The sequence below is a fragment of the Leucoraja erinacea genome, chromosome 23 (genome assembly GCF_028641065.1).
Source record: "Leucoraja erinacea ecotype New England chromosome 23, Leri_hhj_1, whole genome shotgun sequence".
Taxonomy (NCBI): Eukaryota; Metazoa; Chordata; class Chondrichthyes; order Rajiformes; family Rajidae; genus Leucoraja; species Leucoraja erinaceus.
The window spans coordinates 590,751-609,320 of NC_073399.1; the positions used below are offsets into that span (position 1 = coordinate 590,751).

General features: G+C 42.6%; 1 protein-coding gene across 1 annotated transcript in view; it reads left to right on the forward strand.

Moving 5' to 3' along the window:
• pik3r5 (phosphoinositide-3-kinase, regulatory subunit 5) overlaps positions 1 to 18,570 on the forward strand; it is a 57,987-nt gene that overhangs the window by 8,054 nt on the left and 31,363 nt on the right. The window contains 3 exon segments of the mRNA XM_055653624.1: positions 3,033 to 3,133; positions 10,510 to 10,578; positions 11,926 to 12,064. Of these exon segments, the coding sequence (XP_055509599.1) occupies positions 3,033 to 3,133; positions 10,510 to 10,578; positions 11,926 to 12,064 (309 nt within the window).

Here is an 18,570-nt window from a genome sequence, read left to right on the forward strand (position 1 = left end):
CAGGTCCATAAGGCAGGCAGTCCCGATGCAGTCAGCGATATAAATGGGAAAGAGCTGGAGATTGGTGAAATGTTCAGCATCTGCAGTTCCTTGTGTCTCCACACTGTCTTTGTGGCTGGGCTGACAATCCCCCCCCCCCCCCCCCCCCCCCCCCCCCCCCCCCCCCCCCCCCCCCCCCCCCCCCCCCCCCCCCCCCCCCCCCCCCCCCCATCTGATCAATATCTCACCATTGTTTGCAGGGGGTTGCTTTTGCTCAGAATGGCTGGAGTGTACCTCAACACTGCGACAGGGAATGTTATGTCGACAGTTACAATAATCTGGTCTTTGATTGTAAAACAAGTTTTGTGTTCTTCAATCTTGTCAAAAACACTTTGCAAATGCACGTTTGATTATCGACACAGAGTGGTTTGGATTAAACAGTTGCTGTTGTCAAAATTCAACCACTTATTTTATTTCCTGTCCATACCCTTAACAAGTCAAATTAACTAGATCAGGCAGGAAACGCAGCTGTTGGTTTGGAAATATAACAAGTGCTGGAGTAACTCAGCAGGTCAGGCAGCATCTCTGGAGGACATGGATAGACAACGTTTTGGGTCGGGACTTCTTCAGACCATTGTGTCCTTTCATCTGTGGTCTTTGTCCAATATTATCTACCTATCAACCAACCCCTCCCCCTGCCCCCCACCAGAACTTGTCCTCCTCCTCCCCACTTCTAGTTTTCTTCCCTGACGTTTCCCATCAAGACCGTTCTTCAGATGGACAGGCAACTTTTCAGGTTGGATCCCTTCATCATTTTGAATAAGGGTCCAAACCCGAAATGTCACCAATCCATGTTCTCCAGAGATACTGCCTGAGCCGTTGAGTTATTCCAGCATTTCTAAAAATAGAATGTTAATCACTAGAAATAGTTTCTGCCTGTAGATGTGAAACTGGGTTATTTTTAGCTTTGTAAAGGAAAATCATCAGCACATTATATATTTTCACTTGAAAACATCAAAAAATACATTCCAAATGAGAAACAGTGTAACTTTGGTTCCAAACCTACGGTAATACTGTCTATAAATAGAGCCTTTATGGTAAGTATGAGCACTCTGGGGTACATTAATTACTCAGCACTATATGGAGCAGTTTTTGTTTGTACATCTGTGTGGAAAATGGGAACTAGGTTGAAATTCAATTTTCAACTTGGTAAAACTTTAAAATTAGCAATGTACTAAATGAAGTCATTACCATTTCCTATTAGTCCATGACAATATAAATCTTTTTCATAAAACAATCCTTAAGTAACAGTTTCCTCAACAACCATATATTTTCTGAAAGATAAAGCAACATGTTTAGTTTATTGTTTAGCGAGGTACAGTGAAGAGCTTTTTGTTGTGGGCTAAACAGCCAGCGGAAAGACTATACATGATTACAATCCACAATCCACAGTGTACAGAACACGGTGAAGGGAATTACGCAAATAATGTTCAGTGCAAAATATAGCCAGTAAAGTCCGATCAAAGACAGTCCGATGGTCTCCAACGAGGTCTGTAGTAGCTCAGGACTGCTGTCTAGAATGTTTGTATTGCCTGATAACAGCTGGGAAAACATTGCCCCTGAATTTGGATATGTGTATTTTCACACTTCTGTACCTCTAGCGGTGGAAGAGGGGCGTGGAATTGTGAAAACGCACACGTCCAGATTCAGGGCCACTTTCTGTTCAAATTAACATGCGTATTAGTTTAGCACCAGCTCGACCCGACACATTGACTATCCATGCTCTCTCTCGAGATGTTGCCTGACTCATTCAGTTTAGTTTAGCTATGCAGCAAGGAAATAGGCACTTTTGCCTCCAAATTCATCCCGTTCGCACTAGTTCAATGCTAACCCACTTCTGTAGGCACTCCCTACACCCTGGGGGAAATCTTACAGAGGCCAATTAACCTGTAAACTGACACGTCTTAAATGTGGGTGAAAACTGGAGCACCTGGAGGAACCGATGCAGTCACAGGGAGAATGTGCAAACTCCACACAGACAGCACCCGAGGTGAAAGATTGACGCGGGTCTCTGGCGTTATGAAGCAGCTGCTCTCCCAGCTGCACCAATGGGCTGCCCTAAAGTCCTATAGTGTTACCAGGCATGTATATTCACAAAGAGTTTATAACATTCGAATAAAATTTGATTAAATCTGATTTAATGGGAGTCTGAGGAGCTGGTGAAGTAATGATATTTAGTGAAGTGTGCATATTCCTGGGGCTTCCACACCTACAGGCACAGTAATCCATGGTAGAAGCATTCAAATGTTGATGCACAAGAGGCATTTGGTTCATTCCCTTCTAGTAATAATCATTGCGACAGGTTAACTGTGGGCGAGAGGTCAACAATCCTTTTATGTTGACGCTGCCTGAAATGTGACTCGAGTAAGATGCAAGACTGGTGACCAATTTAGACACGGGGGACTGCAGATGCTGGTTTACCAAGAAAAGATACAGAGTGCTGGAGTAACTCAAGTCGGGCAGTATCTTGGGAAAACACACATAACTGATAGGGATGGGTCCCGACCCAAAGCGTTGCCATTCCATGTTCTCCAGAGATGCTGCCTGACCTGCTGAGTTACTCCTGCACTTTGTGTCTTATTTAGGTGCCAATGTCATTTCTTCAATTTTTCCGCTCAGTAGTAAAAATGACAATTGACCCCAGCAAACACAAGGGCGGCACGGTGGCGCAGCGGTAGAGTTGCTGCCTTGCAGCGCTTACAGCGTCAGAGTCCCGGGTTTGATCCTGGCTACAGGTGCTTGTCTTTACGGAGTTTGCACGTTCTCCCCAAGACCTGCATGGGTTTTGGAGGGCAAAGACGTATATGTCTGTGGGTTCATGGCTTGGTATAAATGTAACAATGATCCCTAGTGTAGGATAGTGTTAATGTGCGGGGATGGCTGGTTGGTGTGGACCCAGTGGGCAAAAGGGCCTGTTTCCGCACTGTATCTCTAAACTAAAATAATCACTTGAAGTTAATTATTGCTTTTCCAATGTTGCTTTTCTTTCTCAGCTGGGTTCTGTATGAACCGTTGGAGCCTCGAAGAGCTTGTAAGCAGAGATCCCCAGAGCTTCTTAATCCTGATTGAAAAGATATTGCTCAAAACCAAGGAGGTAAGCGTAATAACGCATCCATATCGGGGAGATTTGGGGGAATTTTCTGACTCTGTGAAATCAGAAGAGTTGACAAGTTAAATGCATAATGAGTTAATCAAGAAACAAATGTATGAAGTTATATCCACACTCTGGTATTTCTGTCTTCGTTCAAATATTTGTAATTTTGTTCAGCTTGATTGTATTCATGTCTGGTTTTATTTGAATTGAATGGATAGCTTGCAAATGAAAGTTTCCGTGCTGTAATTGTTATATGGTTATATGGTTATGAAAGCTTTTCACTGCACCTCTGCACACATGACAATAAATAGTGATACTTGGAAGCTTCACGTTGTTAGGAATAAACGTCACCAGCCACTTATCATGGCCCAGTCACATGGAAGCTATGGCCATGACAGAGCATCGATGCCTCCAAAAGGTTTGGGCAGTTCGACACGTCTCCAACAACTCTCACCAACTTCTACAGATGCGCCACAGAAAGCATTTTATCGGGAGGCATCACAGTATGATTTGGGAAAAGCTCCACCCAAGACTGCAAGGAATTGCAGAGAGTTGTGGATCATAGACCATACGAACCCCATCCTTCATTCCATTGACTTCATCTACACTTCTTCCCTCTCCCATCAGGCAAGGGGTACAGATGTTTGAAAATGCACACCTCCAGATTTAGAGATAGTTTGTTCCCAACTGTTATCAGGCAACTGAACCATTCTATCATCAACTAGAGAGTGGTCCTGAGCTCCTATTCACCATTGGAGACCTTCAAACCATCTATACCCTTTATCCTGTATCTGTACATGGTAGACAGCTTGATGTTTTCACTGTACCTCAGTACACATGACACTAATAAACCTAAATGTAATATTCAAAAAGCAGTCTGTGTCACAGGCAATATTTTGCCAGAAATGGTGTTATACATACCCTTTCATCGGGTAGTTGCATCTGAAGATGAAGAGTTTCTAATTGATGTTTTGAGGTTAGATGCATGGCACATTTTCACCTGATACTTGCTAATTTAGGCCAAGATATTTGGAAAAAAAAGTGCTGAAATATTGAGCAAAATTCCAAGTTTAACCTACATTCTGTGTTGAATAATTCAGGGCTATTTTTAACCAACGGAACAAAGTCAAATGTACTTTAAGAATGTGCTTCATTAACTGTTCGACAAGGATTGAAAATAATGGCTTTCAAAACTCACTTAGAGTCATATAATCATACAGCAGGGAAACAGGCCCTATAGTCCAACTTGCCCATGCCGACCAACTTACATTAGTCCCATCTACCCACGTTTGAACCATATCCCTTACATTTATTGGACACATTGGCCCATGATTAAATGTTGTTATGTACCTGCCTCAACCACCTCCTCTGGAAGCTTGTTTAATATACCCACATGTGAAAACAAAAGTTGCCCTTTTGTTAAATCTATCCACTCACCTTCAACCTCACCTTGATTCCTCGACTCTGGATATAGTACAGTAATACAAAAGCTTTCCACGGTACCTCAGTGACAATAAACTGAACTGAGAATTGGAAAATATCTTACAGACATTTCTGCTCATCCAAACAAATGATAGAGTTATATTGCACAGAAACAAGCCCTCTGGCACAACTACAGAGTATTTGGTGTTGGACAAACTTTCAGGCAATTTTGATATAGTAGATAGAGCTGGGTGCAATTAAACTGTAATGGAAACTGATGAGGATGCAAGGAACTGTAGATGCTGGTTTACCAAAAAAAGACAGAAAGTGCTGGAGTAACTCAGCGAGTCAGGCAGCATCTCTGAAGAACACAGATAGGTGGTGTTTTGGGTTGGGACCTTTCTTCAGATTTAATCCCTTGTCACTCTCAGCTGTCCTGAGGCTGCAATGGTAGTTATGAAGTTTACTTTGACCGGTTTGGGAGTTCCTGTGAATCCAGATAATCAGAGCCAGATTTCCATCCCAGAAGCACAGTCCAGAATCAGAAAGTACTGTGGTCTGAGTTGTGTCCTGACCCAAAATGTCACCCAACCATGTTCTCCAGAGATGCTGCTTGACCTGTTTTGTGTCTTTTATATTGGAACTTTAGAAAATAGGTGCAGGAGGAGGCCATTCAGCCCTTCGAGCCAGCACCGCCATTCATTGTGATCATGGCTGATCATCCCTAATCAATAACCCGTGCCTGCCTTCTCCCCATATCCCTTGATTCCACTAATAGAAACATAGAAAATAGGTGCAGGAGGAGGCTATTCAGCTGGAGAACATATAATACACAATATTACAGATTAACTAGTGGCAGCACAGTGGTGCAGCAGTAGAGCGCTACCTTCTAATACCAGAGACCTGGGTTCGATTCTGACCACAGGTGCTGTCTGTACAGTTTGTACATTCTCCCTGTGACCAGGTGGGTTTTCTCCAGGTGCTCCAATTTCCTCCCACACTCCAAAGATGTTCAGGTTTGTAGGTTAATTGGTTTCTGTAAATGTTAATTTGTCCCGAGTGTGTCGGATAGTGTTAGTGTGCGGGGTGATCACTAGTGAGCACAGGCTCAGTGGCTCAGTACTAAAGCAAACTAATCCTAAGGCATATTGAACAATTGATAAAGGGAAATATATTTCTCCGATGTTTTAAATTTGATCCATAGCTTGACTTCCTGCTAAATGTTTGAATATGGTCGAGGGGAGGAACGCTGCACGTCCATCCACCAAAGGTCTTTCATCTTCAAATGCAAACCAGTTGCAAATTTGCAGCCCATTTACAAAACAACACTGAAACAAATAAGCCTCTCTGTACGGCTGCCTGTGTGAAAATTCTTGGTAAATGACTTACCACAGAATACTAATCTTCAGCGGTTCATAGTTTCATAACCACAACAAGTAAATCATTACATTTCCCAAGTGTGAATATGGATCTCGACCCAAAACGTCGCCCATTCCTTCTCCCCCCAGAAATGTTGCCTGTCCCGCTGAGTGACTCCAGCATTTTGTGTCTACCTGCTTTTTAAACCAGCATCTGGAGTTCTTTCCTACATGTTTCCCTAGTGTTTGTCGAGTTTTATCTGTGGGTAGTTTCTTACCGTGAGCATGTACACAAATGAAAACATTAAAAAATAATCAGAGGAACCTGCGTCAGGATTGAACCTGCGTCTCTGGCGCTGTAAGGTGGCAACTTTACCGTTGCGCCAATGTGCCACCGTGATTAGTCCCATTTACCTGCATTTAGCCCATATTCCTACAAACCCTTTCTATCCATATACCTGTCTAAATGTCTGTTAAGTCATCTAGTCTTGGACATTTCCACCCTGGGAAAACAGACCTGATCATCTATCTGATGCCTCTCTTCAATCGGGTCTTCCCTCTAACTATGGTGAGTCAATGACAAATGACAAATGCAGCCCTAACTATTTATAATCCACTTCACCACCATGAATGATGGGATGAAGGATTCCATGCACTGCCTGAATATTTACGTATCTGTACACTCAGAATGACTCAATTGTATTTATGTATTGACTTTCCGCTGACTGGTTAGCACACAACAAAAAGCTTTTCTCTTTTATGGCCAGCAGCAGCTGGGACTGTGAAATGGCACCAAAACCTGCCGTCTATTGCATGTGGACACAGTGGACAGTTTCTTTGCATTATGTGCGGGGATTGTACTAGTGTGTGGCAATAATAGAAACACAGAAACATAGACAATAGGTGCAGGAGTAGGCCATTCGGCCCTTCGAGCCTGCACTGCCATTCAATATGATCATGGCTGATCATCCAAAATCAGTACCCCATTCCTGCTTTTTCCCCAAATCCCTTGATTCTGTTGGCCCCGAGAGCTAAATCTAACTCTCTTTTGAAAACATCCAGTGAATTGGCCTCCACTGCCTTCTGTGGCAGAGAATTCCACAGATTCACAACTCTCTGGGTAAAAACATTTTTCCTCATGAATTAATGAATTAATTAATAAGTTTATTGGCCAAGTATTCACATACAAGGAATTTGCCTTAGTGCACCGCCCGCAAGTTTTCATCTCAGTCCTAAATGGCCTTCCCCTTATTCTTAAACTGTGACCCCCCCCCCCCCCGGTTCTGGACTTCCCCAACATTGAGAACATTTTTCATGTGTCTACCCTATCCAATTGATTAAGAATTTCATAAGTTTCTCTAAGATTCTATAATCTCACTGATCTCAATCTCACTGTACCTTGGTACAAGTGATAAGAAAGAAACCCCGTTGACCATTGAAGAGTTGCCACGTTTCCCAAGCCATCTTGGGCCCTTCAAGTCACAAGTGCATATATAGTGTGATGTCATTGGCATTTGTGGAATGACTCAGGGCACTTGCACAGTTCCTGGTGAAACCACTGACATCTCAAAATTGGATCAGGAACTTCCCAGCGAGCTTTGCCAAAACATGCCGATGCCATTTCCCTGCTGATTTCCACACACGCACTGATGTTGTTAATGAGTGTGTAAACTTAATGGCAGAAGTGGGATTCAAAAGGCCATTGTCACTAACACGTGGTACAATGCTGTGGAAAGCTTTGTTGTTGTGTGCCCTCAGCAAAAAGACTATACATGATTACACTCCAGCGTCCACACTGTACGGGTACAGGATACAGAGAATAATGTTTACTGCAAGTTAAAGTCCAATTAAAGTGGGTCTAATCACAGGATGTAGTTGGGGCAGTGACATGGTTTGGTCTGGGGTACAATCCTCACCCAATATGTTATTCTTTGTACTATGTGTTGTATACTTTATCCTTTATCTGTGCATTGTGGATCACACACACACACACACACACACACACACACACACACACACACACACACACACACACACACACACACACACACGCACACACACACACACACACACACACACACACACACACACACACACACACACACACACACACACACACACACACACACACACACACACACACACACACACACACACACACACACACACACACTTTTCTCTGTAAAAACTAAACTAAACTCATTCTGATTTCATGCTAATCCAGACTCCTGTCTACTCCCTTAACCCAGGCAGCCAGATGACAGCCCTGCATCTTGTCAGCTGATGTGCCTTCTCATACGTCCCTTCCTGCCACCCTCATATACCCCCTCCCCTCCACCTCCTCGTCCCACATGACCAGCCCAGTGCTGAGCAGTGGACAGAGCTGAACTACTATCTACCTCTTTGATGACTTTACCTTGCACTAAACATCTTCACCTTATTATGTATCCATACACTGTAAATGGATCGATGGCAATCATGCATTGTCTCTGCTGGTTGGTTAGCACGCAACAAAAGCTTTTCACTGTACCTCGGTACACGTGACAATAAACTAAACTGGTAATGATTCTGGGGACCTGCAGGTTTTCCCTTTCTCACCTTCCTGGTAAATTCCTTTCTTCTTTCCATTCCCCATCCTTTCCCTATGTTCTCTGCCCCCAATACATCACTTAACCTAAGGCTAGTCTCTAGGTATCTCATTAGTAGTGCTGCTCCATGTCCCATGGGTCATTACAAGGATGTCCTGGCATCAACGTTACCATACATTTATGGCATTAAAAATATGCTCAGTCCAATTGCAGGGCATTAATTTTTGAAGTTTAGTTTAGAGATACAGCATGGAAACAGGCCCTTCGGCCCACCGTGTCTGTGCAGACCAGCCATCCATGCACATTAACACTATCCTACATCCACTAGGGACAATTTTTACATTTACCAAGCCAATTAACCTACAAACCTGCACGTCTTTGGAGTGTGGGTGGAAACCAAGTACCTCGGTGAAAACCCACGCAGGTCACAGGGAGAACATGCAAACTCCGTACAGACAGCACCTGTTGTCGGGATCGAACCCGGGTCTCTAGTGCTGCATTCACTGTAAGGCAGCAATTCTACCGCTGCGCCACCGTGACTGCTCAAAGTTGTACTTTGAATTTTTATATATAAGTGTTAATATCATATTTTAGATTGAATTTACACCATTAAATTGAACCATTCATTTCGAGCTGATCGTTATACATGTGGTTCTGCTACAACATGTGTTTCCATAATGCTAATTGAATGTTACACAATTGACAAATTAGAAAACACTAATTGTATTACATGGGCTGAATTGTATATAACAGGATATCTATCGGGAACTAAAGAACCACTTAAAAGTACCTTTGGAAATTGACAAGCATAAAAAAAGCTGTCCTGGCAGAAAACAGTTCATGGGGGAAAAAATGTTTCTATGTAACCTCCCCTCAATACTCAGACACCATTGTCTCTAAGGAACACAGGCAGCAGGTTTTACTGTGGGTGGCCATTGTTCAATCACTTTGATTGCCACGTGCAATTTGACATTATATATTTTTTTAAAAGGAACATGCAGCCTTTAGTATTCTTAGCTTGCTGTAACAAAAATAAACTTGTAGCTATTAAAAAAAGACTTGGTATTTTAAAGACCTGCCAGGAAAAATAACTTTGTTATTGTGAGACTTAAAACTCTCTTGCCCTTAATCCTTTGTCCCCATTGACACAAATGTTATTATCGAACGATTTTCTAAAACGTGAGGTTTCTTAGGAAGGTTCATGATGTGGCAGAACAACATGCTCCACAGCGATACTTGCCTATTCCCTAGAATTGTGCATTACTTCCAGGTAGAAAATAATGAGAAACCTACTCTTCCAGCTTCTCCTCCCCTTCAATCAGTCTGAAGAAAGTTCCTGACCCGAAATGTCAGCTATCCTTGTGTCTCCAGAGATGCTGCCTGACCTGCTGAGTTACTCCAGGACCTTGTGTCCATTTGATTACAAAAATAGTTTCATTGACACATAATTTGAGGGATAGATATCAGTAACTTGAGCAAGAACCTACAAATTTAATCATCTTATTCTTGTCTCTGGTGGATCGGCATGGACATACAGTCGCTGAGGTAGATTGAGTGAATTTCTGAATGTACCAATAAGCCTAGGAAGTTCCCACCCCTCCTGTGGTTTGTTACATGCAAATCTACATCCTGCCAGCGTAAGACCGGCCAACTTGAGAACCAGCACAAAATAACCTGTTTTGAGACAAGAAACAAATTGCTGGAAGATATCAGCGGTTGAAGCAACAACTGCGGGGGGTGGTGGGGAGAGGAAATATTGATGATTGGTCAAGACCCTGTACCAAATGTCATCATCTGCAGTCTTTGTTTGGTCTCCACCCTTTCTGTTTTAGTACTTCATATTTCTTGGAGAAAGCCAACATTTCCTTTGAATGACTGAAATACAAATAAATGCCAATTTACCCGCCACCATTAAGAATTCATTTGCTTGTGTAATGTGACATAAATCAATGGTAAATCACTTCTGAAGATGGCAAAATGTCTTACATGTATGAATAATGTTTTGCAGGTGCAGGAGACGTGTCAATATGACCTATTAGTGCCACTGGCTTTAATGTTTTATTCTTCTGCATTGCAAGTGAGTACTAAGGACATGCATCATAGCATTGATTTGCATAGTGCTACGATACTTTATAGAACTCAGAATGTTGGAGTGATTTATAAAGTAATGGAATTCTTCATTGCCTTGGGTTTTAGTTTATTTTTCCTAAAGTTGAGTCCTATTTTTGATTGAATAATACAGTTTGGAAACAGTGGAGCCCATGCCGAACATCATTCACCCATTCACACACATTCTATTTTATCCCATGTTTATATCCACTCCCGACACACTAGGGGCAATTTTACAGTGGCCAGTTAGCCCACAAGCCCACACATCTTTGCGATGTTGGAGGAACAGGAGCACAGGGAGATAACCCATGCGACCACTTGGAGAATGTGCAAACTCCACATAGACAGCACCCAAAGTCAGGGTTGAACCCAGGTCTCCGGCATGTGAGCAGTAACCACTACATCACCCATTATCCTGAAAACATTCACCTGATTCATTATTTTGTTTTTACCTCGACCTCCTGTGCTCTCTTTCATTTTTCCTTTTTGGTTGTGAATTTAAGTGAATTCCTTCTTCAATTTGTCAACCTCTTTTCATTGATTCACAGAGAGATACAGCATGCAAACAGCCCTTTGGCCCACTCAGTCTATCCTGACCATCAAGTGCCCATGAACACGAATCTAACCAAAACGGATTGTCCACTTTACAGCGGCCGATTCTGCCCTAGTTTGACAAAAGGAAGCAACTGACAATTTTGTCAAAATGGAGTTATTGCTTGTTTTAGGGTATTTGAGATACGCTCGACACAGTGGTGAACAAAATAAGTCCTTCTCTGAGTACAATTTGAAAATATTTATACCAGAGAAGTAAGAAATGTCATCACAGAGAGCTGAAAGAAAACCACGTTTTCCTTATTTACAAGAAAACTCCTTTCTGTCAGTTGCTTCCTTTTGTCAAAGTAGGGCAGTATTGATCTACCGGCCTGCAGCTATTCGGCCTGTGTGAGGAATCTCCACACTGGAAACGGAGGAGGGGGGGGGTTGGGGAATTGGGATTGGGAAGAGGGGGGTTAGAGTGTGAGGGGAGGGGGAGTCAGGTGGGCCCACGAGGTGACCATGCACACTCCACAATCCACATTAGAACCAGAAGCAGCAGCTCTACCAGTTGTGTATCTGTACCACCAAACATTATTGGATCTGAGGGCCCTCCATGGTCTTTGTACTGAAAGTTATTCTGAATATCAATTTATTCTGATATTCTCAATCAGAAGATCCTGATCTTCTAATTTACTGCATTTTCTTTAAAGTTTGCTGTTTCAAATGGATTTTAAGATGTTATATCAATCTTTTCAATCTGGTGTCTGGTGGTTTGCAGATTCCATTTTTTCCTCCAGAGTCGATCTTGCTGAAGAATGCGTACAGTATCTACCACAATCTCTTGACCTGGCCTGTACCTTACTGTGACATTTGCAAGGACCTTCTAACATTTATCGACGATGAATTGAAGGCACCAGGTAAGAACAATTTATTATCAAAAGATTACATTTGTCAAATAGCTGGGATGATATTCTACAACCAGTACAAGTCAAGTCAAGTACAAGTCAAGTCAAGTACAAGTCAAGTCAAGTACAAGTCAAGTCAGTACAGGGCAGAACAGGCCCTTTGGCCCATAATGTCCGTGCTGCTGAGGAATGATCTTATGGGTGCATAAAATGAGATGGGGAATTGATTGGGTGAACACACAGAGTCTTTTACCCAGGGTAGGGGAATCATGAGCCAGGACACATCGGTTTACGGTGAGAGGGGAAGATTTAATGGGAATCTGAGGGGCAACAGGTTTTCAGAGGGTGTTGGGTACATGGAGGTAGTTGAGGTAGGTTCTATTACAACATTTAAAGGACACTTGGACTGGTACATGGATAGAAAATGTTTAAGGGAATGTGGGCCAAATGCAGGCAGGTGATATTAGCTTGGATAGAGCATAATTGGCATGGATGAGTTGAGCTGAAGGGCCTGTTTCTATGCTGCAGGACTATGACTTTAAGTCATGTTTGTCATCATTGGAACCTGAGCTCTCAGTGTGAAGTATGGTCTCGACCCAAAACATCACCTATTCTTTTTCTCAGAGATGCTTGAGTTACTCCAGCATTTCTTCTTATTAATTGTGCTACCTAGTTTATGATCTGCCACATTGGATATACTCTTTGATTAAAATAAAATGAGCTAATTAAACTGACTGCATAAACCAGTTCAAGGTCTGTGGCTTCCAGCATGAATTGTAAAGATCTTCTTAAAAAAGCAGCATCCTGCATAAATATAGTACATGCTTGTGGTTAGTTTTGTTTAGTCATGCAAAACGCTCTCAGGGTTAATCCAATTAAATTGAATCAGAGTTACTTTTTAATTCTCAGTCTCTTCATCAGTTTACATATTTATTGTGTTTGCCAGTAATTCAACCCACAAAATACTAACGAACTGCAATAAATACAAGGCACTCGGCCCCTTTGCTTTCAAAAGTCCACCTAGTGCATGCGTCATCTCTGGAGAAAAGGAATAAACGTCACCTTTTCCTTTTCCCCAGAGATGCTGCCTGACCCGCTGAGTTACTACAGCTTTTTGTGTCTATTGTCGGTGTAAACCAGCATCTGCAGTTCCTTGCATCCCCATCAGTTTCCATTGCAGGTTAAACATATGGTGCATGCACCTTACATTATCAGAGAGCTAAATACAGTTTATTTAGGAGTAGGGTTGCCAACTTTCTCATTCCTAAATAAGGGACAAAGGGTCACAATATGGGACATATTTCTGATGGCAATTCATTGACCGACTCGGCCGTGTCTGGGTGAATGATGAGTTGGCCCCGGGTGCTGGACTGCACACAAAGCCCAGTCACTGGGCCAGCTGAGGAGGTTTAACAAGGTCCAGCACCCCATCCAACTCATGAACCGATGATCGGCCATGAGAAGGGAAGGTTGGACAGGTGGCCGTGCTGCCGACCGACGGGGCCACGGGCGAGGTGTTGCTGCTGCACTCCATGGGATGCACTACGTCGGGACGGGTGAGGCGGGGCTGGACACGGCGCTCTGACCCGACAGTCCCCTCCACCCGGGTTGCAGCAGTCAAGTACGGGACAAGGTCGGTCCCATAACGGGATGTCCCGGCTAATACGGGGCAGTTGGCAACACTATTTAGGAGACACAAGAGATGGTAGGTGCTGGAATCTGGAGCAAAATATAAACTGCTGGTGGAAACTAATGGGTCGGGCAGCATATGTGGAGGGAAAGCCACAGTTAACATTTAGAATCAAGATCCTTCCTCTGGAATCATGGCCCAAAATGTCAACTATCCATTTCCCTCCACATTGCTGACCCAATTATTTGTTCCAGCTGTTTGCTCTGCTCCACAACACATTATAGCTCCACTAAGTGAGTTACCGAGAATCATTGAACGCGGCACAGTAGCGCAGCGGTAAAGTTGCTGCCTTACAGCGCCAGAGACCCGGGTTCGATCCTGACTGTGGGTGTTGTTAGTAGGGCGTTTGTACGTTCTCCCCGTGACCTGTGTGGGTTTTCCCCGGGTGCTCCGGTTTCCTCCCACACTCCAAAGACGTGCAGGTTTGTAGGTTAATTGGCTTCTGTAAACTGTAAATTGTCCCTAGTATGTAGGATAGTGCTAGTGTACGGGGTGATTGCTGAGCGGTGCAGACACGGTGGGCCAAAACCTCCTATTTCCATGTTGCATCTCTAAAGTCTAAAATCATTGCCATTATTTGGTCTGGATAACATACGTTGAACTGGGTGACCAATCTTCCTGAAATATTGACAACTTTTCAAGTGGATTCTCTTTACTTTGCTTTAATGGAGTCGATGTACACAACATTCAACTGCAGAATTCTCCTCAGTGGAAAACCAATATCATTTGTTTTTTTACAGTCTCTTTCATGCCCTTTTTCTCTCAGGCCATTAATCAGGCCCCACCCACTCCACATTACTTGACTACCTCTTTACTATTCCCGTGGATTTTTAAAGACATTTTGCTTCCCTTTTAGATCACCTACTCAACTATTCACAATCGTTCAACCTTGCCTTTGTGATCTGGTTTAATTCTTCCATTAACCACCTCTATTCAACACTTCTCTACTGAATAATGAGCCTGGAATATATCTTCCTTTTACTGTTTCCTTATAATAATTATATCTTTAATCATCCAGGGAATGTTGAATGTACTTCCTTCGACCAAGAATGTGACTGAATTAGATCTCCCAAGGCTTCCCACCGCTCACTTACTGTTCAATTTGTCAAAATTTGACTCCATTACACTGGGGCCAAATCCCTTTGCAAGATATCGGAATCAGTCTTGCTTCAGTTAAATACTTCCACAGCCAGTGGTTCCTGATCCCCTTTTCCTGGCCCATTCCATTTTTGCACCAAGACCCACATGGCATCTTCCATGTTGAGTCATGGAAGTTTGCCAACATATTTTTCAAGTTAAGTTTATTGCCATATGCACCAGTACTGTGAGATGCTGGTCCAATTACACATAATAATATTCTAACAGAAAGAAAAACAAGGAGACACTAGTGGAATAAAACACACAATTAGAAAAGCAGAAATTCCTCCCCCCTCCCTGTCCCTTAAATATAACCTTTCTTCCTCAGTCTGATTATAGTTTTTAATATCAATTTTTTGTTCAATTTTTCAATGGCCGACTTTGTCAGGTCACTGTTCATTCACCAAAATTAGATATCCTTTGCAGAAATGGGTGAGTGTCCTGCCTCAATATCCTATTATTTCTCTTAAACAGACCTTGGTTCAATTGATTTTTAATTATCAGTGAAATCTGCTTTCGACAGATTCTTTAGTCACTAAACACTAACCTTAGATGTTAACCCTTGACACTTGCTTTCCCCATTTACATCCGGGTAATTGAATTCCCCACTGCCATCACTGGGAACTTCATACTTGAAAATGTTCTCTACTCTCTTCCTTTGATAATTTGCTGGGCTATAATATGCAGTAGACAGGAGAATAGTTCCCTATGGAGCTGCAAGAGACAGCAGATGCTGGAACCTGGAGCATACAAGAAACCGCTGGAAGAGGACAGTGGGTCAAGCAGCATCTGAGGAGGCCTGGGAATGGGCAACGTTTTGGGTCAAGATTCTGTTTCAATACTGAGAAGCAGAGAAGGAGTTTGAGTTTAGATTTACTGTCATGTCTACCCCAGGTACAGTGAAAACATTTTTGTTGCATGCTAACCAGTCATCGAAAAGATAATACATGATTACAATCGAACCATCCACAGAGTACAGATACATGATAAAGGGAAAACTGTGAATAACACTTATACAGAACAGTAAAGTCCGATCAAAGATAGTCCGAGGGTCTCCAATGAGTTAGCTAGTAGCTCAGGACTGCTCTCGGCTTTAGTTGTTGGTTCAATGGTTCAGTTGCCTGATAACAGCTGGGAAGAAACTGTCCACAAAGATAGCCAGAACATAGAAGTGAAAGAGAGGGGCGAGACAGAGGCTGATAGGTGATAGGGGAACCAGATAATGGGGCAGGAGGATTGGCAGATGGAAACAAGGGAGTGGAAAGATGATGATGGCACTTTAAGGCAACTTAATTTTAATGACGTACTTTTTGATTTTGGAAGTTCTTCAGATGTACCTTCAGAAAGGAAATAAGCAATTTCTTTAGACAGATGGTGGTGATTCTGTGGAATTAATTGCCACAGATGGCGGTGGAGGCTAAGTAATTGGGTATTTTTAAATAATTGGGAGATTGACAATTAGTATGGGTGTCAACGGTTATGGGAGAAGGCAGGAGATTGGGGTTGAGAGGGAAAGTTAGATCAGCGATGATTGAATAACGGTGTAGACTTGATGGGCTGAATGGCCTAATTCTTCTCCAATAACTAATGAACTTATCAACTCATCTGCCTCCTAGTTGGCCTTTCCCAATCCCAATTACCCTCCTCATCCCCTGCTGTTACAGGATTTTTCTGTGCCTATATACATTTATACACATGTCAGCACTTCTAAAATGTTTAAAACTAGCTTTTCCAATTATTTGAATTTTATATATTTTTATACTTTTTAATTATTAGCTTATTAGAAATTGAATGGCCTCAACATCAAGACTAGAGAAGGGCATATTGATGGAAAAACAATTATTGATAAACATAGCTTGATTTTTAATTGATCATTTAAGGATGTGTGCGGGCACATTTTTGTCTACAAAATATGTACTGCTTTGTAGCAAGGATGTACCCCAATAAACTGAAATCTCCTCTTCATTTTGCTCCCAAATGTAATTCATTAATAATTATAATTTAAAAGTTTACAGTAGGAAGCAGAAGTGAAAATCTCCCAGTATTCGAGTCTGAGTGTGTACGTAATCTTCATCAAGCAACAAAACAACGTGGTATTTTTTAGGGGAATTTTGAGGTTTTTTTCAAACAAATTAGAACTTTTTCCATCAGAGGAACCCTTCCATTTGTATAATCCTTTATGCCTTTCTGTGACACTGTAGGGGAATACAACACTCAACTCCCTAATGTAGACACAGGAACTGCAGATGCTGGAATACCAAAACAAGGCACAAGGTGCTGGAGTAACTCAGTGGGTCAGGCAATGTCTCTGGTGGATATGGATAGGCGATGTTTCAAGTTGGGACCTTTCTTCAGGCTCATTGTTGCTGGAGGCAAAACGCTGGAAGAGAGATGGGGTGGGACAAAGTCTGGCAAGTGATTGGTGGAGGTACACAAAAACGCTGGAGAAACTCAGCGGGTGCAGCAGCATCTATGGAGCGAAGGAAATGGGCAACGTTTCGGGCCAAAACCCTTCTTCCAAGTGATAGGTGGATACAAGTGAGGGGTTCCTTAATTGTGCAGGGCGGAACAATGGCGCAGTGGTAGAGTTGCTGCCTTACAGCACCAGAGACCCAGGTTCGATCCTGACTACAGGTGCTACTTTGTACGTTCTCCCTGTGACTGCAGGTTCTCTAGGTGCTCCAGTTTCCTCCCACATTCCAAAGACATTTGTAGATTAATTGGTTTCTGTAAATTGTCCCTGGTGTGTAGGATAGAACTATTGAACGGGCGACTCCTGGTCAGCAGGGTCTCGGTAGGTGAAAGGGCCTGTGTCCCCACTCTATCTCAAAACCAAATGATTTAAAACTAAATAATCAAGTTGAAATCGATCTCCCGGAATACTTTGTGCAATAGTTGTTATATGGTTATAGTCATTAGGACCGGAAAGATGTTTTAGGATGTTTTAGATGTTGGTATTCAATGGGTTTTACACTGCCGAAGAAGGCCCTTCAGCCCATCATATCTCTTCTGGCCCTTTGAAGGACCTTATACTATTAATCGTATTCCCTGTTCTTTCCCAAAGGCTACGTCTGCCAACTTCTCCCTCAACAGATTCTCTTTTGGAACCATTGAAGGATCCCAGTCTTGCTTTGATTCCCACCATTAACACTGATAAATCTCCTCCAAGACCCTGCACTTGAGTAGAGTTGAGGTAGAATCCACAACTCATTGATTTAAATGGGATCATGAAACTTTTATTTAGGAGACAGAGGGGAAATTAATTTTGCTTAAAAGATATTTTCATTTCAATGATTTTGATGATGTTCTTTAGTGTTTTTCGTTAACTTTGTTTTGATTTCTGAATGCCAAAGTCATTTAAAAACAATTAAAAATCATTTGCAGCTTGGCTTCTGCTGCTAAGGGTTATGTTAGCTACAAGAAGAATTCATGTTCATGTTATAGGAGTAGAATTAGACCATTCGGCCCATCAAATCTACTCCGCCATTCAATCTAACTTTCCCCTCTCAATCCCATTCTCCTGCCTTCGCCCCATAACCCCTGACACCCTTAAGGGCCTGTCCCATTTGCGCGTAATTTACGTGACATCATTTACGTGTCGTGGTGCGTGCATGGTGCGTGGTGACATAGGCAGTGATGCGCAGTCACGTGCAGCGCTCTCAGATTTTGGGATGTACAAAATCTTCGCTCG